The sequence below is a fragment of the Aspergillus fijiensis genome (assembly GCF_003184825.1).
Source record: "Aspergillus fijiensis CBS 313.89 unplaced genomic scaffold BO72scaffold_40, whole genome shotgun sequence".
NCBI classification, from domain to species: Eukaryota; Fungi; Ascomycota; class Eurotiomycetes; order Eurotiales; family Aspergillaceae; genus Aspergillus; species Aspergillus fijiensis.
This window is the reverse complement of record NW_024469016.1, coordinates 241,211-263,379: the sequence shown is the minus strand read 5'-3', so window position 1 is coordinate 263,379 and position 22,169 is coordinate 241,211. Positions and strand designations below refer to the sequence as shown.

The 22,169-nt window shown below is 54.3% G+C and overlaps 9 protein-coding genes and 1 non-coding gene across 10 annotated transcripts; 3 read left to right on the top strand and 7 right to left on the bottom strand.

Moving 5' to 3' along the window:
* Positions 1-7: 7 nt before the first annotated feature.
* Positions 8-510, bottom strand: BO72DRAFT_498378 (uncharacterized protein; the record flags this gene model as incomplete). The annotated part of the gene is made up of 2 exons (XM_040948768.1): positions 8-223; positions 304-510. 2 exons carry the CDS (start codon positions 508-510, stop codon positions 8-10), a joined length of 423 nt encoding a protein of 140 aa, XP_040799249.1.
* A 418-nt stretch (positions 511-928) lies between these two features.
* On the bottom strand, positions 929-2,050 carry BO72DRAFT_514478 (thioesterase family protein; the record flags this gene model as incomplete). The annotated part of the gene is made up of 2 exons (XM_040949521.1): positions 929-1,838; positions 1,956-2,050. 2 exons carry the CDS (start codon positions 2,048-2,050, stop codon positions 929-931), a joined length of 1,005 nt encoding a protein of 334 aa, XP_040799248.1.
* Positions 2,051-3,279: 1,229 nt separating this feature from the next.
* BO72DRAFT_450005 (Zn(II)2Cys6 transcription factor) lies at positions 3,280-5,228 on the top strand. Its single transcript, XM_040945147.1, has 3 exons — positions 3,280-3,391; positions 3,462-5,124; positions 5,188-5,228. Exons 1-2 carry the CDS (start codon positions 3,321-3,323, stop codon positions 5,083-5,085), a joined length of 1,695 nt encoding a protein of 564 aa, XP_040799247.1. The 5' UTR covers positions 3,280-3,320; the 3' UTR covers positions 5,086-5,124; positions 5,188-5,228.
* A 470-nt stretch (positions 5,229-5,698) lies between these two features.
* On the top strand, positions 5,699-7,264 carry BO72DRAFT_478983 (kinase-like protein). Its single transcript, XM_040947547.1, has 2 exons — positions 5,699-6,790; positions 6,847-7,264. The coding sequence occupies exons 1-2, from the start codon at positions 5,861-5,863 to the stop codon at positions 6,976-6,978; spliced, it is 1,062 nt and encodes a 353-aa protein (XP_040799246.1). The 5' UTR covers positions 5,699-5,860; the 3' UTR covers positions 6,979-7,264.
* Positions 7,265-7,566: 302 nt separating this feature from the next.
* On the bottom strand, positions 7,567-9,677 carry BO72DRAFT_181865 (alpha-mannosyltransferase). The gene is made up of 2 exons (XM_040939474.1): positions 8,295-9,677; positions 7,567-8,226 (listed from the first exon to the last, which is right to left on the bottom strand). Exons 1-2 carry the CDS (start codon positions 9,589-9,591, stop codon positions 7,760-7,762), a joined length of 1,764 nt encoding a protein of 587 aa, XP_040799245.1. The 5' UTR covers positions 9,592-9,677; the 3' UTR covers positions 7,567-7,759.
* Positions 9,678-10,846: 1,169 nt separating this feature from the next.
* Positions 10,847-11,783, bottom strand: BO72DRAFT_181851 (uncharacterized protein). The gene is made up of 3 exons (XM_040939473.1): positions 11,658-11,783; positions 11,332-11,597; positions 10,847-11,246 (listed from the first exon to the last, which is right to left on the bottom strand). Exons 2-3 carry the CDS (start codon positions 11,441-11,443, stop codon positions 10,924-10,926), a joined length of 435 nt encoding a protein of 144 aa, XP_040799244.1. The 5' UTR covers positions 11,444-11,597; positions 11,658-11,783; the 3' UTR covers positions 10,847-10,923.
* A 776-nt stretch (positions 11,784-12,559) lies between these two features.
* On the bottom strand, positions 12,560-15,864 carry BO72DRAFT_181849 (uncharacterized protein). The gene is made up of 5 exons (XM_040939472.1): positions 15,766-15,864; positions 13,217-15,699; positions 13,150-13,164; positions 12,923-13,090; positions 12,560-12,864 (listed from the first exon to the last, which is right to left on the bottom strand). The coding sequence occupies exons 1-5, from the start codon at positions 15,821-15,823 to the stop codon at positions 12,754-12,756; spliced, it is 2,835 nt and encodes a 944-aa protein (XP_040799243.1). The 5' UTR covers positions 15,824-15,864; the 3' UTR covers positions 12,560-12,753.
* Positions 15,865-16,283: 419 nt separating this feature from the next.
* On the bottom strand, positions 16,284-16,357 carry BO72DRAFT_t195. The gene has a single exon. It is a non-coding gene; the product is annotated as a tRNA-Val (tRNA).
* A 116-nt stretch (positions 16,358-16,473) lies between these two features.
* BO72DRAFT_470272 (uncharacterized protein) lies at positions 16,474-17,620 on the bottom strand (the record flags this gene model as incomplete). Its single annotated transcript, XM_040947019.1, has 2 exons — positions 16,474-16,842; positions 16,895-17,620. The coding sequence occupies 2 exons, from the start codon at positions 17,618-17,620 to the stop codon at positions 16,474-16,476; spliced, it is 1,095 nt and encodes a 364-aa protein (XP_040799242.1).
* Positions 17,621-18,908: 1,288 nt separating this feature from the next.
* On the top strand, positions 18,909-21,514 carry BO72DRAFT_529556 (uncharacterized protein). The gene is made up of 3 exons (XM_040950246.1): positions 18,909-19,268; positions 19,362-20,721; positions 20,820-21,514. Exons 1-3 carry the CDS (start codon positions 18,995-18,997, stop codon positions 21,298-21,300), a joined length of 2,115 nt encoding a protein of 704 aa, XP_040799241.1. The 5' UTR covers positions 18,909-18,994; the 3' UTR covers positions 21,301-21,514.
* The last annotated feature ends 655 nt before the right edge of the window (positions 21,515-22,169 follow it).

Here is a 22,169-nt window from a genome sequence, read left to right as displayed (position 1 = left end):
AAGTAATCTAAAGCCCCCACCGCGCCAACTTCTTCTGCCCCTCATCCGTAAATAACAGCAACCCGTTCGCATACCCCACCCCCCAGATCATCGGATACCGCCAATGGAACCACATCGGATGCTCAGTGGCCCCGAACCACCCAAAATTCCGATCCAGATTGTAGCACAGATAGTTGCAGCTGCTGAGCACCAGCAACGAGAGGATGCCCGTGAAATGCGCCGCCTTTTTGCCGTAGTGGTGGTCGACGATGAACAGGTTAATCAGCCCCCCATGGCGCCGCCCATGCCCAGCGGGCAGAAGACGAGCGTCCACAGGACCTTATAGAAGAGGTCGCGGGTGCCGCTCATGATGAAGACGCCGACCGCCAGGAAGATGGTCTCTGCCACGAGGGAGCTGAGGTAGAAGAGGAGGAAGGGACGGAGGTAGATGGTGCGGCGTTTGCGGGCGGTAGGGAGGTCTGCCTCGGCGGTTATGATGGGTTGGTATTGGTAGGTGGTGCTTGGAGCCATTGTTCTGCTCTACTGTTGGTGTGATTTGGGGTCGGATATGGAGTGCTGCCTTCCGAAGTAACTCCGGTGAATAGCCATGAACAAGATTTTATATGTTCTCATTCCTGCGTGCATCGTGTCTTAATCCGGGGTTGGGTCTTCTTGCTGCGCACGCTCCCTGCTTTTCTTGCTTCAGTTCGCATACCTCGGCGTCATTATTGATTAGATCAAGTGCCGAGGAATTGAGCGCTATTGAGAGTGACATTTATTCTTAGGCTGCAACATCATTGGGTGTAGCGTCGGCGTGGTGCAGAGAACGAATTGTGAATCGCTTACGCCCACTTTCTCACGACACTCTACTGATCCTTCTGTTCGGCTAGTGAGCGAGTGCTTTATGCTCAAGTGATTGTCCATACACAGGCAATTCATGCTACCAGAACTATAATCTCTCAGAAGCCTCCCTGCCCTTCAGATTTCTCGCCGCATCAACCACCAAAGCCACCTGTGTACTCGTCGCCACCAGCTCCCCCTGTTCATTGTGGATGACCACCTCCAAGTCCGCCCGACTTCCACGGAGCATCCGCGTCACGACATGCGAATGCAACCATTCGACCCCCTCTGCCGGAAGCCGGGTCTTCAAATCCACATTCAAGGTGACGGAGGGATACCAGAACGGCCCAGCCTTAGCTTCTGCGGAAATCGCACCGGCCTGCTTTAGCCTCTGTATCTCCATCGCACCCATCCGGTTCAATGCAGGAGGAAACATATCCGCCAAGTACAGCACGGCTTCATTCGACCACCGAGCGGGTTCCCCTCCCGGCGTGAAGCGCGCCCATTGTTCGACCACCCCCTTCACCTGGTCCTCCAGTGTCTTGGCTGACGCGAGGGTAAACACCGGGAAGAAGAGCTCCGCATGTCCCGCTGCAAACAGTCCAGGCGGAGGGGACTGGTTGCGCACCCATGCACCGTCGCCTCCTTTCTCCGCTAAGGCACGGAAGTCGACCTCGGGTGGAGAGAGAGTAGCCTGCCAAGGGCCTGTCACGGCCGGACCCACTTCGTACGCTGGTGGACTCACGGTGATATATCCGACCACTTTCACCTCGAGCTCACGCCCATGGTCCTTCTCGTCCTGCACTTCCGGCGTGGTTCCTGCCGCAGGGCCGGGGTTGTTGCGGGGTTGCGATAGGGATACGTGGATCGTGCTGATCCTCGTCCCGATCTTGATTTCCTGGACGGTCAAGACAGCGGGACCGGCGAGTGTCCGTCGCAGGAACGACAGTTGCAGAGCAATCGGTTCGGCTCTGCTTTGTTTGCGAGCGAAGTGCACAGCCGCGGTTCGATAAAAAATACTCATGGTGTAGCCACCGTGTGGTACTGCAGCGATTCCAGTCACTGTTGTTAGCCTCTGCCGGGATCTTGCATACCGCAGGTGAGGGGTTCGGTTTTTCTTACCCTTCCCAATACACCAGGCCGGGTCAAGCCATGCAGAGTAGGTGTTGGGACCGATCGGGGTCACGGCCATCGCTTTTTCAAAGAGCGAGGAGTGCGCGGGTTCTGCCATTGTCCTCGATCAAGGATGACAGGCCTAATTACAGTATACAGCACAGTACAAGGATGGTGATAATCCGCAAGACGACTCGATTCCAGCGGAAATGTGCAGCAGTTTTGTTTTCACGGAGCCAGGAGAGGCAATTCACTAGATCAGAGCTGCCGGCCAGTCACGTCATCTCGTCAGCATAAGTGCAAGCATTTCAACCTCGGCAGCTCACTTGCAAGGGATTGGCGCGTTATCAGCACCAGTTAATGTGAGGGTTGGGGTTCTAGTCTCGATGTGATGTATATCTAGGGTACGGTACGGTACGATAATGCTATCGGTCCGAAGTCACGCTACGGAGACTCCACCAACCAATTGGTGGAATCAAGGAAAACACAGTCGACATAGCGGAACAACATGCGACAAAACTCACCATCAGAGGCCAATTACAAGGTAGTATCTCAACAGAGGAATTCTAGGTCCATTGCAGACAGAATGACGATACGCTGCCCCCTTGCCACCATGTATTTTGTGCACGTATGTTCACTAATCATCCCGGCTTAACCTCGGTCCGCCCGTCCGCCAACCCTATCTTACAGCAGTGCAAAACGGAGACAATCCGTGTAGAGGCGGCACATAACGGACTATTCGAACGTGTGATAATTACCTAAAACATTCCAAGGGATAATAGTTGCTCGGGGGATAATGATCATAATTTAAACACAAGTATTAGATTTTTAGTAGCATGATTATAACTGCGATATCGATGACAAGACCTCAAGGCTCTAAGTGTCCGTGTCCCCCCCCCCCTTTATGAAGTGCGGGCAGCGGCGCCCTTCCCCACAGTTGATTGGGAACCATGGTACTTTGGGATGTGGGGTCAATTGTAAGCTCAAAGATCTAACGGACCATGAAATCGTAAGCTGATCAAAATTATAAGGCCGATCTCACCCAAGTGGAGATGGGGCATCGGGTCAAACAATTCCTGCCATATATATCTCAAAGCGCTGTCTGGTTGGCGCTTGCCATTTCTTAACTCGATGAAATTCCACTTACGCTTGGAGAAAAGGACGTGATCTCAGTCTACGAAAGACCACTTTACGATCTCAAAAATGATCACAGTCTACATTTCTTCGATTCCGCTGCCTAGTACTAAAATGGTGTAGCTGAACAGAGAATCCCTGTCTAGCAGGGAGCTAGTTCCTCTAGTGTCTCCCCGCAAAACTTCACAACTTCTTCACCTCAACCTCCCACCCACTACATCCCTTCGACGCCTGCTGCGATTCGTGGCCTCACCATGAGACCACTCTCTGCCAAGCCCCGCCGGGCCGGATTAAAAAGATCGAGAACGGGCTGTCGCACGTGCCGGTATGTAAACCCGAGCTACACACCACACCTTCCAGGAAAAGGCGACTAGAAAGGACATCATCCACGGCAGAACCCGACGCATCAAGTGTGACGAAACCCCCGGCAGCTGCCGCAACTGCACCTCCACTGGCCGCCAGTGCGATGGGTACGATTCCTACCGACAACTATTCCTCTCGACCAATCGCGAGAAGTCCAATCACCGCCGGGACCCCCCACCGGTTGTGGCCGGCCCGTTCGCAGTGGCGGTGCCGTGGGCCAGCACCTCCGACGAGCGCCGCTGCTTCACCTTTGTCCAAGCTCGGACCCTCCCGGATGCGCTCAGCTTCTTCGACTCGGCGGTCTGGCAGCAGTTCCTGCTGCAGATGGTGCCTCGGGAGCCTGCTGTCTGGCACGCCGTCGTTGCCTTGGGTGCGGTGCACCAGCAGGTCGAGGCCGGGGGTGTGATCGGTTGTGCTCCGCAGTTCTGGTACTGGATGGCCGTCGCACAGTCGGCGCGGGCCTTCGCTTGTCTGCGGAGACGTAACCCGCGCGATCCGCAGGTCCGCGAGGTGACCCTGCTCTGCTGTCTGCTGTTCGCGGTGGTGGCAACCATCTGGCAGGAATACAGCTCGGCGCTGCAGCATCTGCGGGCGGGCCTGCGGATCCTGCGCGAAAGCGAGCCCTCGTCGCAGAGTCCCACAGCCAGACGTTGGGTGACTGTGTTCCGACACCTGGACACCCAGATCGGGATGGATGGGCCGGGCCTGTGGTACTGGGGGGAGGAAGATGAGGTAGGGACGGAGATTCACCCGACACCTGATCCATGGTGGCAGCAATCACAACAGCAGCAGCAGGGCGACCAAGCGCTTAAACTCAACGATGACCCTCTCTACGGCGCCCGCCAAGCTTTAGAACCCCTTCAAAACCGCCTCTTCAAATTCGTGCGGTGGTGCTGGCGCATGTCCCCGGCCGAGCTCCAGGCCGACCGCGCGGCACTGGCGGGGGAGCAAATGGCCATTGCCGCACAACTACGGCCGGCGATGCAGCTGCTCCAGACCCTCTGCCAACGCAACGACCTCAGCCCTAAGTCCCGACACGGGATCGAGCTCCTCGAGCTATTGATCATCACCGCCTCGCTTGTCGTCCACACCGGCCCCCTCCACCACGACCCTGAACGATTGCAGCTCTTTACCCCGCAGTACCGCGCGCTGCTGCGCCGGATCCAGCGATTCATCGCCGACTTTCCCCTGCGGCCCACGGTGACGGTCGACCTGGGGGTGATCCCGCTGCTCTTCGTCGTGGGCGACGGCTGCCAGGATTTTCGGCTGCGGTGGGAGGCGCTGCAGGCGCTGCGCGACTGGCCGCATCAGGAGGGGCCGTTTCACTCGGTCGCGGTGGCGGCGTTGCTGGAGGACCGGATGGGTCGGGAGCTGAGGGCCTCCCTGCGACGCAGCACCCTGGAGAGACGGGCCTCCGAGCAGGGAGGTGGCTTGCTCAGCCCAGATGGTTGCGACGACAAGCAAGACGAGGAAGCCCGGCTGGAAGAGCAGCTGCGGGAGGAACTGGCGGCCATCACGGCGCCGACGCAGGACGCGGCGTCTCGCTCTCCGGACAACGTCCTCGAACAGGAGGCGTATGTGGCCTGGTTCTGGCGGCAGGTTCGTCGTTCCAACGACCACTGGGGGTTGGCGGGGAAGGTGAGAAACCTGGAGTAATTCATTGCTGGGGAGTCATCGTATACTCCCTCTGTATCAGTGAGGGTCACTCTGCAAATACTACATTCACTTTCTTATTCTGATAAACTTCTACTGCATCAGGAAAGACAGATCGCCAAATTTCGCTTTCAACGGTATGCCAGTTAGCTTGTTCAGTGAAGTGTGCCAAGCACTTCTTAGTCCTATGTCTTTCCTGTTTGTGCATGTGTACAATGATGTATATGTGGTGAATGCTTTCATAGTTTTTGCAATCGACTGTATTCGCTGTAGGGAATGTTCATCGTGTCAGGAACCGGGTAAGTGTGGCTGGAGCATGACGCACTCATACGAGAACTTCCTGAACAAGAGATGCCCGCCGTGCAAAACCAAGCTTGGCTAAGCTTTGCTGGAGGCGGGGAAAAGGTTCCCGTTCAACTCGAGAGCGGGAATACTCGGGGTTTGCACTGTTTGCTTGCGACCAGCGACGAAGTGACTACGGAATAGTGACGGGCTCTTTGATACCATTTTAGGTTAGCGTGCGCATGTGATCCGGGGGCGGGGCGGGTCGGGGCTCCCCACCCTCTCCTCTACCTTTCTTGTTCAGATGGCGTTATTATCTGGTGTTGCTCCAAATAGTCACCCTAATATTGAAAGGCTGAAGGGTTGATCGAGTTGACACATCGCCTGATTGATCCCAAAAGCACATTGGTTCTGGATAAAGTCGTTTAGATCATAGCAAGCTCAACACGCACATCTAGACAAAGAAACGTCCTCGCCGGACCGGTCAGGCTTCGCCATGTCCACCAAGGAGAGAAAACCGCACCACATCGAGATTCTAGAGGATGGCAATCACCGCCATCTCATCGAACCCGAGAAGCCCGCTGGTCTCTTCGAGAAGTTGTGCAACACATTCACCCATTACACCCCTCGTCATACTCCGAGCGATCCAGCAATCTCGCGATCTAAAACTTCTGAGGGGGACGACAAGCCGGAACCATTCTCCCACCGGTATGGGAAATGCATCAAGATCCTGCACTACGGCTCGTCCGCGTTTGTGGGCCTGTACGCCAAGAAAACACCGAGGCACTCGGGAAAAGAACATCTGTACGCCGTCAAAGTCCGCCACCGCTCCCCCGGAAGACTCTTAGACGAGTACCGCCGCGCAGCGATGGCCATCTCCTCGGTCGTCCAACATCCGAACGTCGTGCGCACCATCGAGCACTGCTACAATGACAAAGGGGATCTGCACTCCGTCATGGAATACTGCGGCGGCGGCAGTCTGCAGACCCTCCTTCTGCGAACGGGGAAGCTCTCCGCCGTGGAAGCGGATTGCTTCTTCAAGCAGCTGCTGCGCGGGGTCTCGTTCCTCCATGGCGAGGGGATCGTGCACCGACGACTGCGGGCGGAGAATGTGCTCCTAACGGTTAATGGGGCGGTGAAGGTGGCGCATTTCGATAGTGCCGAGTGGCTGCCGAAGGACTCGCGTCCGTTGCCAAAAGCGCAACCCCCGTTGGAGCAGGTGCCGTATACCGCGCCGGAGGTGCTGCGTGGTCGCGAGCACGACCCCCGGGCCACCGATGTCTGGGCCGTGGGCTTGATCTATGCGTTTATGCGGCTGGGCATGCTCTTGTGGAAGGTGGCGAGCGACGAGGATCGGAATTTCCAGTGGTATTTGCGGACACGGGAGGATGTGGAAGGCTTTACTACTATTGAGGAGTTTGGAAGTGTAAGTTTTCTGATCGGCCTTAAGAAACGGAAGGCTGGTTTGCTAAAGGATACCAGGATCGCTGCTGCAATGTGATCTATGCCATGCTCGATCCAAAGCCTGAACGCCGGATCACAGCATATGAGGCCCTTCATTCGGAATGGATTCATGAGGTTGTGGTCTGCGCTGCGGGGGAGGCGGGAGAGTGAATGCAGTGGCCAAGTCTCCGAAGAGACATCACTGAACAGAGAATCAGGTAATCGAATACTGGTGATGATATGGTACTTTCATCTTTTCTATCATTAATATTCATCCGAGTACCAAGGCCAAGGAAAAAGACACAAAGAAATCTGCATGTAATGGTCAGACGTGCAAAGACGGTAGCTGAGGAGACACTCAGGATACATTCCACCTTGTGGGGTCTTCCCCTGTCCCGGTGATACATGATTCATCATCGCCATACAGAGACAATCCAGTCCAGATGCACCCGAATCCCAGCCCCAGCTTTCGGCATGATTCCATACTGTCGTGTCCTTCAGCTGAATAAAGTACAAATAGAGCACGCCTGCGCAAGCAAGCATGTGCGCAATCACTGATAAACTCATGAAGGATCGAGTTGCGCAGTCAAGAACAATGTGATCCGATCGATGCCTATCCTCCCTGGCTTGTCCGAAACACGATCCACAGGACGCTTTCCGTATCCGATCTATCAGTTGTTCAAAAGACGTGTGTGTAGACTGAGCTCTGTTGGTTTTGGGGCGGCGGGGGGGGATTCCATACAGCCCCTAGATTGCCTTCGGTGACTGATCCGTGGGGCCTGTTCTCCGGGCAGCCGACGACGCAGGCATAGTATGCTCGTCTCGTGTATCCCGTGCTCTATCCCGGTTGTGACCCTCGTAGTCCGCCGTCCGGAAACTTTCTCGTTAGCCTGATGCCTTCGATCCTTTGATCTTGGACGATGAAGTCGATTTTGGTAATGTCGATTCCATTCTACTGTGGCCGGCCAATCGCCCCCACATCCCTCGCGATCTCTATCAGCCCATCCAAGGCCTCCTTCTCCACCGCATCGAAGTACACCACCTGGTCTGCCGACAGACAACAGACGTTGCTGTCGTGCAGCTGCCACGAGCCACTGTCCTCTGCACTGGGGGGTTCGGGGATGAAAGCCTCGAAGTTCGTCGGCTGGCGCTCCTCGTCCGAAAACTTATCCGGCAGCAGCCACCCATTGAACCACAGGGGTCTGCCGTCGGTCCCCAAATGAAGCAGTTGCGGGGCGCACACGGTATACTTCAAGTCGTGCTCCTTGCCCTCTGTAGTGGTGGTGATGGTGGTGGTGGTGGTGGTGGCGTTGTCACGGTTCGCCTGGGGCTTGCCCATCACCGCGGCCGCACCCTCATGGAACGCGTACTCGGTATCCCCGACCAGTTCCCATCCCAACCAGAAGGTCTCCTTATCCCCTACACAACGAAAGGCATCTCTCGTCAGCAAACACCCCCCTTGAAAGAATACAAGCAAACCAACTCACCATAAACCATATCATACACCCCCACCAACCCCCTACTCTCATCGCCATCGCGATCCGGCCCGTTCATGCGGGTGACCATCAACAACGCCACAAAATGGCGCCACTTGTCGACAACGACCACCCCGGACTCCTGCATGTGGATGCTCTGGCCCGTCCACATGCGACTCTGGCGGACGCGCGGGGACACCGGCGCGGGGAGGACGCGCCGCAGCCACGCCCGTTTCTCGTTCCCGGGCATGAACAGCCGGTCCTTGAAGAACAACGCGCCCGTGGATTGGTACAGCGGGTCGTCGAACAGCGCCGCCGGATCCGCCAGGAAGAGCGCGTCCGCGTCGATGAAGATCGCCTCCCGGAAGCTGGACAGCAGGATCGCGAAGGGCTTCGCGGCCCAGCCGCGGAGCGTCCAGCCGGCGTCGTCGACCATGACACTCAGGTCCCGGGTGACGACGGAGCCGGGCAGGGCTTCGAGCTCGTCGCGGATCTCCTCGTCGAGGTCCTCGTCGCCCAGGTAGAGGATCTCGATCGGGAGGGTGCAGCCGTGGGCGCGGAGGGCGCGGATCGAGGTCGCGAGGTAGGGCGCTTGGTCGTTGCCGGCTGTGAAGACCAGACCGCGGCCTCCGTCGTGGAACTGCGCGTGCAGGGTCATGTGGTCCGCGGAGTAGGGGGTGGTCCATGGGAAGAGGCGTTTCGCTAGTTGGGTTAGGAAGCTGCGCGATGTTTCGTAGGCGTGGATCGCGCTGGCGGGGGTGAGATCGAGGTCCGCGGAGATTTCAGGGTGGTCGCGCAGGACCCGCACGATGTCGTCGCGGATGAGCATCTGGTTTGTCTCGGTGGGGACCAGGTGGATGGCTTCCCAGGCGCGGAAGAGGGCGTCGAAGGCGCGCGTTCGGAACCCCAGGTCGCGTAGTCTCTCTTCCCCGGTCGCTGTCAACGGGCTGGTGAGAGTGTGGGCGTGGGGTTCGTCGGGGAGGACGGCGAAGAGGTTCGCAAGGTGGTGGGTGAGGTTGTGGGTGTCTGGAGCTGCTTGAGGGTGTGCGGTGGGTACCGGGGGTACCGGGGGTACGGTTGGCAAAGGGTCTGGCAGACCGACCGGCTGTTGTAATTGAGCTTTCTCAGGGATGGCATGGCTGGGTTCCAGTCTTTTCTGGATGGACTGCGCGTCCTGCTCCACGGGGTGGGATTGTCGTGTGCGCAGAGTGGCCTTGCAGCAATAGACAATCAGCACGACGAGGATTAGGGCTCGGGAGATAATTGCGCCTCGTCGCCGGTATTGGCGGAAATGCGACAAGGGGAACATTGCACCAAGGTGGGTGGTTAAGTGATGGGTTTGGTTGAGACGCAGTCGGTCAGTGCGACAACTGATCTTATAAGTGGGAGCATGATCATCGGGATGAACGAAAGAGGGGCGATCTGACAGGACACAGACTCCTATTTAGACCAAGCCACGGCCGAGTGGGGAAGGATTGTTTTTAGCCCCCTCCTTTTGATGCAGGGCTGCGGCGGCAGAATAGCCGTGCTGAAAGAGTAACGGGGCCGTACGGACTCGGAGGTACACTTGCCATCTGGCCAGTTGACTCCCTGCTGCCCCCCCCCCCCCTGACATCCCCCTGATCGTACCTGATCATCAGTATGCGTCTGTAGCTGAAGCGGGAGCATAATGAGCAGTCATGATGAGGCGATGCGGCCCACTTGTTTTATAAGTTAGAAGAGTCCGACCGTATAGCCCATGGACCCACACGGGCTACACTGGGGGCGAGGAGTGGAAGTTAGCATGAACGACGAGCCCTAATCACGAGATCGAGATCAACGACGGGAAAACAGAGGCAAAATTGCCGCTCGCAAGGGGTTTTCTCTTGGTTCTTTTCCAAGCAGGCTTCCTACACCTATATACAAAGAACTCATCACCGGCGTATGAGCGGGAACTCATTTCCTTATTTACGCCCCCAGAAACGTCTGTCGCGCAGTAAGCACGGCGAAAGGGCTGTGCTGTTGGATCTTTGGCCCCGGAGGGCTAGCTTCTTGGCGAGTCATTGTGCTGCGAAAAATACCGGCCGCTTCAACTCGACCTGTCATCATACTCGAGTCGTTTAACCCCTCCCAGTGGTGGCACTCTGAGTACATACAGTTCTCTGCACGGCTACGGAGTGAGCTCATTCCCATCGTATCGTAGCACTCAGTGTCCGATAGTGGACATTCTCTTGGCTCGATGGCAGCCGACCGAGGCATACTGGACAACTTGTTGCTTCGGCTATCGTTATGTGTTGTAAATTACCACCGCTCTGACAGCATCCGCCAAGTTCTTCGTGTACTGTACTGTACTGCTCTTCAGATCCCTCGGGTGTGTAGAGCTATTTACTGCTGATTAACGATATTCATGCTTATATTCTGATACAGGGCTCAAATGTCCCTGAAGTGAAATAGTAGATAATGCAGCAGATAAGCCCGTGTTGTTCTCAAGGAAATCGGCAAAACGAAATCTATATCTTGTCTCAACATAAGATAGCTAGTCGTATGAGAGACCAGAAGTCTCTGTCAGGACCCAGCTCCAGCGACCGATGGTGGGAAATTTCATCACTAAGAAGGTTTCTCGACCCATGTATCCGGTTGATCTCCCATGCCTATCTCAGCCTTAAGCTGGACTATCCATATTCCGATTCTGGAACCGAAACAGTTTTCTGCGCCGAGTTGCCGATTGAGCCTTCGGCTCGTCCTGACTGTGCTGTGACACTACATCTTCATTTCCCTCGTTCCCAGTCTCGGAACCGTCACGAAGCTGCCGGTTATCCGGCTCAGGGGCGATGATGCCCTGCCCAATTTGTTGTTTCCAAGCCTCGGCGGAAAATCTAGCAACTCGTCTTTCATGCCCACTAATCCGGGACAGGAAATTCAGAATGTCATTGATGTAGAAGGCAATCGAAATGAAGAAAAGGGCGACCGGTACTGTAAAAGCCACTGAGTTTCAGTTCGCGTTAGTCGCTGAGGTAATTCTCCATAACCGAGAATATGGCCTATGGTGTTCAGGGAACATGCGACTTACTTAGCCATTTTACCACATATGACAGGTCGAGAGTGTCCGAGCTCTCAGCTTTGGAGAACTGCATGATGGGCAATGCAAAGAAAGAGGCCATGAATGAGGCAGGTAACTGCATCCGTTAAGCCGGATTTCTAAAACACAAAAGACTTCGAACTCACAAAGAGAATGGTGACTACAGTAAAGACTGTAATGGTGTTCCCTTGCATTCCGGTGGATTTGGCCTCCCAGAGAGTCGCGTGGCGCTGCCGCAGGTCCATCAAGGCATTCAGCTAAGAGTGAGTCCGTTAGTTGGCGATATAATACTTCCAAGGTGTAGCCCTCATCCTTACCGAGTTTACTGTCGCTTGTCCCTCATTCTGCATGGACCGAACTTTGTCAAGGTAGCGTTCGACCGACTCCCGTACATCATCCCAGACTCGAGGATCTTGAGACTTTTGTGCGCATAAGAAAGGAGCTCTGATGGCCGCAATGACTTTCAGTTGATCTTCCATAACTACCCTTATCATCCGGAGTTCGTCGAGAATATCCTTAATCTCTCGCAGAAGGTCGGACTCAGTGTCTATATCCATAAGATTCTGCTGACTGGATACCCGTAGCATCTTGACGAAGCGCTGGTAGCAGGCAACCTCTCCGTCAGCCTATGAGGACAAGTCAGTGGACAATCGGACATCTATGGAAAGAAAGGCGACCAACTATCCGGCTGATTGAATTGCTGAACATATCCAAAAACCTAAAACCATCATCCACGTTTTTCATCGGATCAAAAAATGCCCCGGCGCATTCTTTGACAATGCCCGGGATCAGCCATAGTGGTCCTTTCCCGCCTTCTTTCTTCTTGACATCTGGAGAGATTGGATGCAGGATGTTTTCCAGTATATCAGTCATGTCGAACCGGTCTGGGTCATCAGGATTGCATTCGCGTCTTTGTGGAAAGCATGTAATCAAAGTGTCTGGAGAGTGCGTTAGTACAGTCAAAGGGTACTGTCCACAATCATAACAGGGTCCACTTACTCCCTGAGCACCAGAGCCACAACTGATCTACCATCATGACGATGGGTTCCTTTCTCCCTTCCTTTTTTCCATAACGTGCTACAACTTGATCTTTGTTGCGCGTAGATGTGTTGTCTAACGTATAGTAGAACGATTGATCAAGCGTTCTGCGGATATGAAGAGGATGCTTGATATTCTGCCTACTCGCGTACGAGTCAAAAAGACGCATATCCCGATCTGACGCACAGGCTTCCTCCCTGTAGGCCTGCAGGGCCTGTTGGAGCTGTGCCTGTGCAGACACTTTGTTTACTTTTGAACTTTCCACGGTCGTCAGAAACTGCCGGAGCTCCTGACCGAGAGCTGCAATTTTCGGATCACTGGACGGGATCTCCGCAAATGTGTTGAGGATGTCATTATTCTCTGCAGATAGCTGCTTCACAAGGGAAGGAAGTACGTCCGCCTCTGATTCCAGCAGAAATTTGCAGAGGCTGAAGGCCTCCAATCGCCGTTGCTTTCTCTGGGTCTCCCAGTGGAGGTAGGGCATCTGTGCGGTAGAGAAGCTTAGTTTTCCACGACTATCTTCTCAATGCTGGTCTGGACTTATCTGACTGACGATTATCACAAAGTCATTTGTTTCATCTATCTTTTCGCAACCAGGCCTCATGAACGAGATATGAGACCTTTCAGAGCCACGTATCTGACGGCTTGTCCACAGCTCGTGGCGCAGCATAATGTCCCGTTTCTGCTGCTTTAATAATTGCAAGATAAGGATCTGTTTGATGTCAGAGCTGTCAATTCACAAGGTTGGGCCAATCCAACGTTGTCAAGTACCTCTGCCCACTTCATCTGCAGGGCTGTTAGGTAACGCGTGGCGATAGCTTTTTGAGAGAAGACTCACATTATTGGCGGGAAGATGGATCCAAGTAGATCTCCAACCAGTCTGGTCCACGCCATTCACTTTCAAAAGTTCGGGGATAGTAATCCCATTAAAGAGTTCGGGGATGGGAACCTCACTCCGAAGCAAATCTCGCCCGTCGATGTGATTTACGGTTGCTTCATAGAGCCGATCAACTGGTTCCATCTCGGAATCCAGACAGGTTGCATTGTCGAGGACTGCGAAGGCTTCCAACTTGAGAATCCGCACGACGGTTTTAGTAGCCGGGTGCAACGGGTTTTCATCTTGCGCCAGTCTCAGCGCCAACTGTAGAGGTGTTAAGCTCTCACTTTGCACCCGCCAATCGGCCCCATGCCCTAACAATTTCTTCACGATGACAGGAAGCCGTTGTTTGACTGCTCGATGAAGAGCGGGAATCCTACCCTGCGTGTTGTCATTCAGATGTGTCTCCCAAGCAGCATAGAGCTCACGTCGCATTGATGATGCATAGTCCAGAGGGAAACCCTCCGGCTGCCTTAGCCTCCATTTTTTCTGAACCTTATCTACATCTGATCTCTTCTCTAGCCTGTCACGGAAAGACAGTAAAAGGTTAACGATGTCCACATGTCCCTTCTGTACAGCGATGTCCAGCGCGCTCATGCCGTCTTCACTTTCGCGACAGGCAAAGTAGAGACAACGGGTGCCAGTCAGGTGCTTCTTCCGTGAGCTCTGCAACAAGACCTCTAACTGTGTCTCGACAGTACGATTGATCACTAGGCCCACAACCTCTTCACTTCCGTAGAAAGCAGCCCAATGGAGAATAGTCTGAGCGCTCTCGGTCTTGACCTCGAGACTTTTGTACCTTTTCAGATATTCCGACATGTTGTATCGTGCAAAAACATGCTGCAATGTGACCGAGGGCCCGTAGATCTCGATCCCTTGCAAGCAGTTTTGCAGATGACCCCAGACGGCAAGAAGCGTGCAGCCATCTTCGGATGTCTCAAGATTTTGGAGGTCATCAGAATGTTGAGCTTCCCGAGCATGCTTGAACAAATAGCGAACGGTATAGTCGAGCAATGGATACCCTTTGAAAATTTGATCGAAGCTCACCTGGGTGCTTCTAGGTTTGGGCTCCTGAAATAACCTCCCACCGACGAAGGGCGGGAGTGAGTCCTTCCACTGATCACGGTAGTCGGGAAGAAATTCCTTTAAGCATTTGATCCCCGCTTGGACAAAGCGGCCGTGGTCCCCAGCAACAAAGTCGGCGTGGGTTAAATGCAGTGTTTCGGTGAAGAGAGCACCCGCTGCGGGTGATGCTAAGAACACCTTCAATGCTGGTTGGACAAAGGACACTATAACTCTTGGCTTTCCAGGCTCAGTGGCGTTCGTTGTATCCGGTAAAAGGGTGAGTAAGCCCAGAGAGTCCGCCACTAATGCGGACCGCACATCCGAATCAGTCATATCACAGGGCATGTTGCATACACAGTAGAGATCCTGAGGACTCAGCAACCTTTGCGCCGTCAGCACACATTGCATCATATCCATTGCCCTTGCCCCGTGGGGGTTTCTGGATGTCAACAGATCTCGCAACAGTTTCAACCACATCTCTTCAAGCGGTCTGGGAAGCACTTCAAGACACTCATCTAATTTCTGAAACGGCACGTTATTTTTATTTTCCTCCAAGTGGCGTAGATAGATCGACGCAGCGGCAAAGCTTGTACCCGCCTCTTCAAGGATCTTGCTCACTGCTCTTTCGATCGAGTCATTCGACTCCACTACTCCTTGGCGAAACGTTGATTCCAAGGAATAACGAACCCACGACTGGATGTCCTGTTGATTGAAGGCATCGATCCGAACTTGAAACTGGGTGGGAAACGTTGAGGCTGCCGCTTCCACAATAGGATAATCCCGTTTCGAGTAGCAAACATGTAATGCAATATCAGTAGAACAAGCGTGGTCTACCAATCGACCGAGAAACGAAACCAAGCCCCCACTGACATCGAGCTCAAGCGCGGTCAGATCATCGAGAAACATAAATATCGACTTCTCCTGACCCAGATTGATTAGGGACTGGAGGAGAGCATCCTGCAAGTCCTCAATACTCATGTCAAGTTGGCCCGCACAATTTGTGTGAACCAAGTGTGTCAGCCCCTCTTCTGGGATTGCCTGGACTAGTAGAGCCTGCAATATCTGAGATAAATCTGGGATCTGCAAAGAATCATAGAAGAGTCTGATAATGAGAGGCTGCGGCGGCGGATTCACTTCTGACCGTAACCCCCAAGAATTCATCGCTAGCGAGGCGAGTAGATACGATTTACCGGACCCGAACGACCCCGTAACGCACAGTACACTTTGTCTTTGCCGGATCCAATTTCGGAATTCCCTGGTGTGGTAGATCCAGCGACAGGTTCCTTGAGCTGCAATGTTGTTGTACTCTTCCACGGATCTTCCGAAGTCGAAGCGGCTGCCTTCCCTTAGGGCCGCTCTCAAGCGCTCCCGCTCAGCCACTACTGATCTGTCAGTATGCCTGTCACCAATCGCTACAGCGAATTGCGAGTATGGGAAATGCATGCCTTGTTCACATGCTCCTAGAGCCTCTGCCACGTCGTCGACTCCACTCGGATCTACCATTATCACAGAGTCGAGCTTAAATCTTCTTGCGTGTAACAAATCATTCGGGCACCGCAGACCGTCAAAAGGCGACGGGAAGCTTCGAAGATCGCTTATATACCCCCACCAAATCTCCCACGCTATCACTTGTCGCATGTCGGTAGGATTGCGGGCGCTAAGATGCGTCATCCTATAGGACACCTTTTCATTTGAGGTCCAATTCTACCTGATCTGACTCGCGCCACGTCAACAACGAATCTCCCAAGACACTGATGCAAGCATCGTGCCTCTCGCTCCTCCGTTTTGCTGGCCGGTACCGCCCCGCCGTGGGTGGCTGAATTTAGAAAAAGGTCCAATCCGCTTATGGTCCATTCTGGTCTCCTATGTAACTGGCCTACCACATCGCTCATCGATCGCAGTCCTTACACCCTCGACAGACTTTTACAAAAAGCAAAGAGCAAAAGCAAAGAGCAAAAAGCAATGACCAGACTGGGGCTCGATCCCAGGACCTTATCGGTGTTAACGATACGTGATAACCAACTACACCATCCGGCCAATTGATGACTAACACTCAGAGTTCGAGTGTTATTGATCTTGAGAGATGGCACATATCCATTCATCCCTCTAATCACGATCTCATTTCCCCCCATCATCCATCGAAATCTCATGCGCTACGAACCCCGCATGACAACACCCTGATTCTGACCTTCCCATTTATCATAAAGGTCAGTCGGGAGCATATTGGGACGCTCCGCGCGCGAGATCACGAGCTCCTCGCGACGCGAATCGTAATCCAGCGTCGCCTTCTGGCCACTTCTGGGCACCGAGGCGATAATCCACTTCAGTAAGGCGGCCAGCCGCTTCAGATCGACCTGATGGTTCTTCTCCCATTCTTTAAGCTCCCGTCCAACGTGTCTCAGCCAACACTCCCTGAACAAGTCCTTCTTATCGTAAGAGCCACAAACCAACAGCGAGGTCTGGGACACCCACATCTGGGGCAGAACCTTGTCCATCTCCACTTTTCTTCCGGGGGCCGAGGTCTTAGATCTCGAGGATGGAGTCCGGCGGAATAATCAGGCCTTTTGCGCAAACACTCAATGATGAGTGCCTGGGGATCGGAGTTGGAAAATCGGAGATATTCAACGAGACCAGCATCGTGGACAGCGTCGCGGACAGATCGTGGCCTCCTCTCGGCTCCACATAGCCATCAGCCTCGTATCGGACTATACAAGACAATCCTCCCAAGTCGTAGGACGTGACCCGGTAGTGACTGGTGCTGCCTGCGACACAGCTGGTAGTGGTCGCTTTCTCAAACTCCTGACCGTATCCACGGAACCGCGTGCGAGGTATACGCTCCCGGGTCGACGCCTCCTCGCAGCAGAGAAGGGCGGTCTTGCCCTGTCGCTCAATGTGGATCGTAAGGGTAGCAAGCGCCCTCTTGTCGAGATTCGGGTTGATGACCGAAAATAGCTTGCGGATGTTGCTGCGGTCAGTCACAAGGTCAACGCATCGAATGTCCAGATCTGGCTGTAGGAGGTACAGCGCGCGGAAAAGGGGCTCCATTGGGCTGGCTGGATGGCGCGCCGCGTTCTCTGAATGACTGTCCTCCGCGGGGTCCTTGGGGACCTTGATCTCATATTGGCCAGGTCGCCAGGGGGGCGTCCAGCGCTTGGGACACCCGGGAACGGCGATGGTAGGCTCGGGTGTTTCGATCCAGTTGTAGGATGCCAGGTGTTGGACGTTGCTGATGGTCGCTACGGCTTGGCTAGTGGGTTTCAGGTCACTCAAGGGCAACGTGGAAATAATGGTGGCTTGCATAGTAGAGGTGTGAGTCTCGCAGAAATGTGGCATGTGGGTTGAATGAAGAATGAACTGGATTGTGGCTAAGGTGGTGGCAGTTATAGCCAAAAAGGCGCGCAAAAAGCGACAAGGCCAGTGCCGGTCTATGTGGCTAGACACATGTCATCCTTTTGAGTGAGCTTTTCTCAGGCTCCCAACTTGAAGAAGAGGGGGATTCATCCTGTCTTCTGACCTACTCATTGTCCCGCTGTTTGCCTATGAGCAAACGGTGATGCCACGCGGCGGCGTACATTTGACATAGCAGCTGAGTGTGTATCACCTCATACCGTCACAGTGACCTTCCACAAAGGACGATGGGCCCAGAACCACCGCTCGGACTTAATCACTATTATGCTGCATCATACATGTCCAGCCGGCATTATCCGCCCAACAATTTCCCTCCCAGATAGAAAATCCTCGACCAGCATTGGGAAATATATACCCACAAGCCCAGTAGGGTAATCCACTTCATCCTGTAGGTTTAAAAACAACAAGGCCTAAGGGACTAAATGTTCCGGAGAAATACCCTCCTCATGGATTCATCGCAATAGCTTTGTCGGTCGAAGGCAAGTGTGAGGGACAAACAGATATCGACCCTTACAGAGGATGTGTTGCGATTTTGTTTTCAGAGTTAGCTAACTCTCCCATAATGAATGGTAGAATAACGACCATTAGTGGATACATTCAAGCACATACGACCACAGGGTGTGGAAAACAGGGCTTCCCGTCCGCTCAGCCGTACTTAAGCCACACGCCGGGAGGTTAGTAGTTGGGTGGGTGACCACCAGCGAATCCCTTCTGTTGTATGTTTTTTGGGTCTTCTTATTTATTGCCAGTATCAGTGTCCCGACATGAACTTCTCCACCCATCCATCTGTTAAGGACTAGCAGCCAGGCTGTCAGTATACCGTTGCTGAAATGGCTCCTAGCCAACATAGAACGAAGACGGGTCACACCTACTCCGTCCGTGACTTAGGAAGTCACGCTATTTTTCAGGTAGTGGGAGTATTACCTTTTTTTTTATCCAACGTAGGGCCCTGGAGTGTCAGCCGAGGGATGTCTGAAAGCATCATGGATAACTAAGCCGCGCGCCGGACATCCAGGATTGACGTGCTGTCATGTCCATGCACGGCTTTGGGACTTCCGAACGGGCCGCGCCTTCCTAGTCTGCTTCAGGCTAGGCCAGGGGTAACGTTAGCCCACCAGGTACCGTGCATCGTCTACAACCCTGAGACCCTGAGACCCTGAGGGTAAGATCGGCATCCGCTCTTTCTGCTCCCCCCTCTCGATCAACTTCCCTTCTACTCACTCCGTACAGACCCCAGACCCCAGACCCACAAATTCACCCGCCCAAATGGCAGCACGAGTATCGCGAAGACTATGGCAGCTGAGTCGTCGACACCATGGCAGGCTGCCTATGCCAAAACAACGATCCAGGCTTCTCCCTTTCGCCCGCTTACACCCGGAATCGGGAGCGATCGTCGGACTGTCAAACGTGGCTCGACCATATGCCACACATACCGATTTCGAGCCACCAGTCCAGAGGAAAAGCTCCAACGTGGATGCCACCGCATTGCGTTCATCCGGGCCCACACAGCCGCACTGGGCAAGCCAAGACTCACCCATTGGTACGTACTGTACTGCACGGCGGCCTTATCTTCACTCCCTCTGCATCAATCTTGCATGGAGACATCCGAGGTAACAGATAAATCTATCACCAGTTGACCGGTTCCACGAGCCCCAATTCATCGCCAACTTCGTCGCGTTTGCCGTGGACGGCCACCTCCCCAACGGCACGACCACCAATCTCCCACTCCTACAACCCGTGGAAGCTCGGCTCCTGGAAGAGCCGACCGCGGCGTGGGCTCCAGTCGATACGCCCGGTCCGCCCCCTAGTGTGACCTGCGCGATAGGCAAGGTCCTGGGTCACTGCGGCAGCCACCAAGATCCCTCCCGCCTCTGCCTCGTGGGCAAAAACATCCACCTGATGAAGGCCCGCCTCCGTGACGGGCTGGTCCCGCTCTCCGAGGCCCAGTGGCAGGAACAAGACCTCGACAACCCCGCAAATCTGGAGCGTGCCTGCGAGCATCTGACCGCCGTGGGAGTCGTCTTCGAGTACCTGCGAATCAAACAGGTGAGCACGAATCTTCGAGACCAGTTTAACTTGATCTCCGACGAGCTGGGCGAGGTGCAGTGGGCCCTGAACGCGCGGCGGCGGGCGAGGCCGGATCAATTGGCGGAGCTTCCAGACACCCTCGATCTCCGCGCTCTGTGGGCGGAATACGTGTGCGCCGTGTATGAGGTCATGACCCGCACCGCGCACGCATGGGTGGTGGGCCACCTGGCAAGGTTGACGGAGCGGATGGTGGCTGAATTCTGCGACACGGCGGCTGTTGATCAGACAGACCTTCTGGCTCGGCTGACGGAGTTCGATCGGCGGTGGCGCCTCCTCGCTGATATCACGTATCTCGCTGATGTCGGGATCTGGATGCCCCTGGAGGGGTATAAGGGGTACCGAGTGCCCACTGGCATAGTGGCGGGGTTGCATCATCCGCAACTACGGGACATGGAGGAAGCGTATGCGCAACGGCTCCCTGAGGTGCTCGAGGCACGGCTGCACGCGGCGCCTGACTTAGAGATCCCGCTGGCGAGCGAGATGAGCGAGATAAGTGAAGACGAGAAACTTTCGAGGGCCCTCGCAGGCCTACGGAGAATTAGATCATTGGAGACGGAGGCGCGGGATCAACTTCGCTTGGAAATGCGCGGTTCGTTGTCGCCCCCGCTGACGGAGCTGCCTCCGGCTCCGTGGATCCATAGGGTCCTCCGAAAATGTGTGAGAACAATCTCCGATTCACTAGAAAATGCCGGGGCGCAGACCGTTGGGTTCGCCGTTTACCGCGCTGCATGTCATGACATCTCCGACGAGGAGTGGGGGTTGGTCAGAGCAAAGGTGGAAGAGCATGTGGCCACGTGGGGCGACCTTGAGCCGGGCGCGGAGGAGGTGAAGCCCCTCCTGAAGCTCGAGTGGTTCGATTGCAGGGAATTGGGTATCGATCCTAAAGATACCGAGGCCGTGCGAAGGTTCGTCTCAATGTCCACTATATTCCCTATCTACTTTTTTTTTTTTTTTTTTTCATCATGCGGGAACCCCACTAACCCCAGCCATGAGCATCACGCAGCCACTTCCGCAACCTCCGCACGCAACACCCTCTGCTAAACCAATCGAGCTTTCTTATGCTTGACCCCTGGAGTGCTAGCTCATACATGCAAAAAGACCAAGACAAACTCCCCAGGGACTTCCGCCCTCATATCCTCGCCATCGATGCGGACTTCACGCCGTCATCCGTCCCCGACGAGAGAAAGGCAAAGTCGCCTGGCTACACCGGGCAGATGCGGATCCTTGGGAACCTGGTCTGGAGTGAACTCTATGCGCTGTCTGTGATGCAGCCGACGGAGTTGATAGACCTGTGGTTACTGGCGATGGAGCACCCGCAGAAGGTGTACACTGGGGCTGTGGTGCCAAGTCAGATACAAGAGTGGCGGGAGCAGAATGTGCTTCAGGACGCGATGATTGACTCGTATGAAAGGCTTTTGCAAAAGAAGGATCCCAAGGCTGCGCAGGCAGTGAGGGAGATGAAGGAAGGGAAGTATGGCTTTTGAGAGGCAAGAGAAAAGCAGTAGGATGGCGGCTTTCGCATGGCTAGAGGTGAACACCCTCCTCGTTTTTGTAGCCGGCGGAGAAGATTGATGATATGTACAACTGCACCCCCAAGACTGTGTCTGCCGATTTGTATCAGTCACTGTCGGCGTTCGTAAGGAATCCAGCCCACGTGATTCGAGGCGATGTACCAAGCGTGTTGCCCACCTTGAGAACCCAGACCATCCAACTACCAATAATGTAAAGAAATATCTAGAATAGCCGACCCCTAAGACCTGAAATTGTATACAGGAGTGACAGTCTTGCTGTTTAGTAGAAAGAGGGAGTCGCAATAGAATTATAAGTAGAATTGTTCTTATGACAGTCGACTATAATACTTCGATGGTCCCGGGGAAAGGTCAAACAAATTCGACTGTTCGTATCAAGCAGTAAGGTAACGCAGGTGGGGCAATGAATCATAGCAGCCTTGTAAAGCCTCATTAGGTACTGTCTTCGCTTATCAAAGCTGCTTATCCATCAAACGCATACCCTTCATTGCCCTTCAAGGCGTCTTCTTCTCTACAGGCACTTTATGCAGCATCTCCCGATTCCAACATGATCCCTCAAGTCTCAATTACTCATTCGTGGAGGACTACCAAATAGAAGCCGACGTGCATCTCTGGAGGCCACCTTTTATGGAAGAGAATATGAGACTTCCCGCCTGGGTCGGGTCTTCGTCTTCTTTTCTCTCCCGTCTGCATTTCTTCACACGTACCATCCTGCTATCATCATCAGCAGTCGTCGTTTACCTCGTTTTACCCGGGCCCATGGGATCTCATTACAATATTCGAAGCCAGAAAGTAAGAAGGAAGCAGAGAGATGAGAATATTGC

Bases quoted from the DNA above. Each gene is read 5' to 3' on its own strand.
- BO72DRAFT_450005 (XM_040945147.1), top strand. From the start codon at position 3,321: ATGAGACCACTCTCTGCCAAGCCCCGCCGGGCCGGATTAAAAAGATCG. The intron at 3,392-3,461 runs GTATGTAAACCC...CATCCACGGCAG, and splicing joins ACGGGCTGTCGCACGTGCCG to AACCCGACGCATCAAGTGTG.
- BO72DRAFT_478983 (XM_040947547.1), top strand. From the start codon at position 5,861: ATGTCCACCAAGGAGAGAAAACCGCACCACATCGAGATTCTAGAGGAT. The intron at 6,791-6,846 runs GTAAGTTTTCTG...AAAGGATACCAG, and splicing joins CTATTGAGGAGTTTGGAAGT to GATCGCTGCTGCAATGTGAT.
- BO72DRAFT_181865 (XM_040939474.1), bottom strand. From the start codon at position 9,591: ATGTTCCCCTTGTCGCATTTCCGCCAATACCGGCGACGAGGCGCAATT. The intron at 8,227-8,294 runs GTGAGTTGGTTT...TTCGTTGTGTAG, and splicing joins GGTGTATGATATGGTTTATG to GGGATAAGGAGACCTTCTGG.
- BO72DRAFT_181851 (XM_040939473.1), bottom strand. From the start codon at position 11,443: ATGCAGTTACCTGCCTCATTCATGGCCTCTTTCTTTGCATTGCCCATC. The intron at 11,247-11,331 runs GTAAGTCGCATG...ACTGAAACTCAG, and splicing joins ATATGTGGTAAAATGGCTAA to TGGCTTTTACAGTACCGGTC.
- BO72DRAFT_181849 (XM_040939472.1), bottom strand. From the start codon at position 15,823: ATGGTAGATCCGAGTGGAGTCGACGACGTGGCAGAGGCTCTAGGAGCA. The intron at 15,700-15,765 runs GCATGCATTTCC...ACAGATCAGTAG, and splicing joins TCTAGGAGCATGTGAACAAG to TGGCTGAGCGGGAGCGCTTG. The intron at 12,865-12,922 runs ATAAGTCCAGAC...TCTCTACCGCAC, and splicing joins TTGTGATAATCGTCAGTCAG to AGATGCCCTACCTCCACTGG.
- BO72DRAFT_529556 (XM_040950246.1), top strand. From the start codon at position 18,995: ATGGCAGCACGAGTATCGCGAAGACTATGGCAGCTGAGTCGTCGACAC. The intron at 19,269-19,361 runs GTACGTACTGTA...ATCTATCACCAG, and splicing joins AAGCCAAGACTCACCCATTG to TTGACCGGTTCCACGAGCCC. The intron at 20,722-20,819 runs GTTCGTCTCAAT...AGCATCACGCAG, and splicing joins GATACCGAGGCCGTGCGAAG to CCACTTCCGCAACCTCCGCA.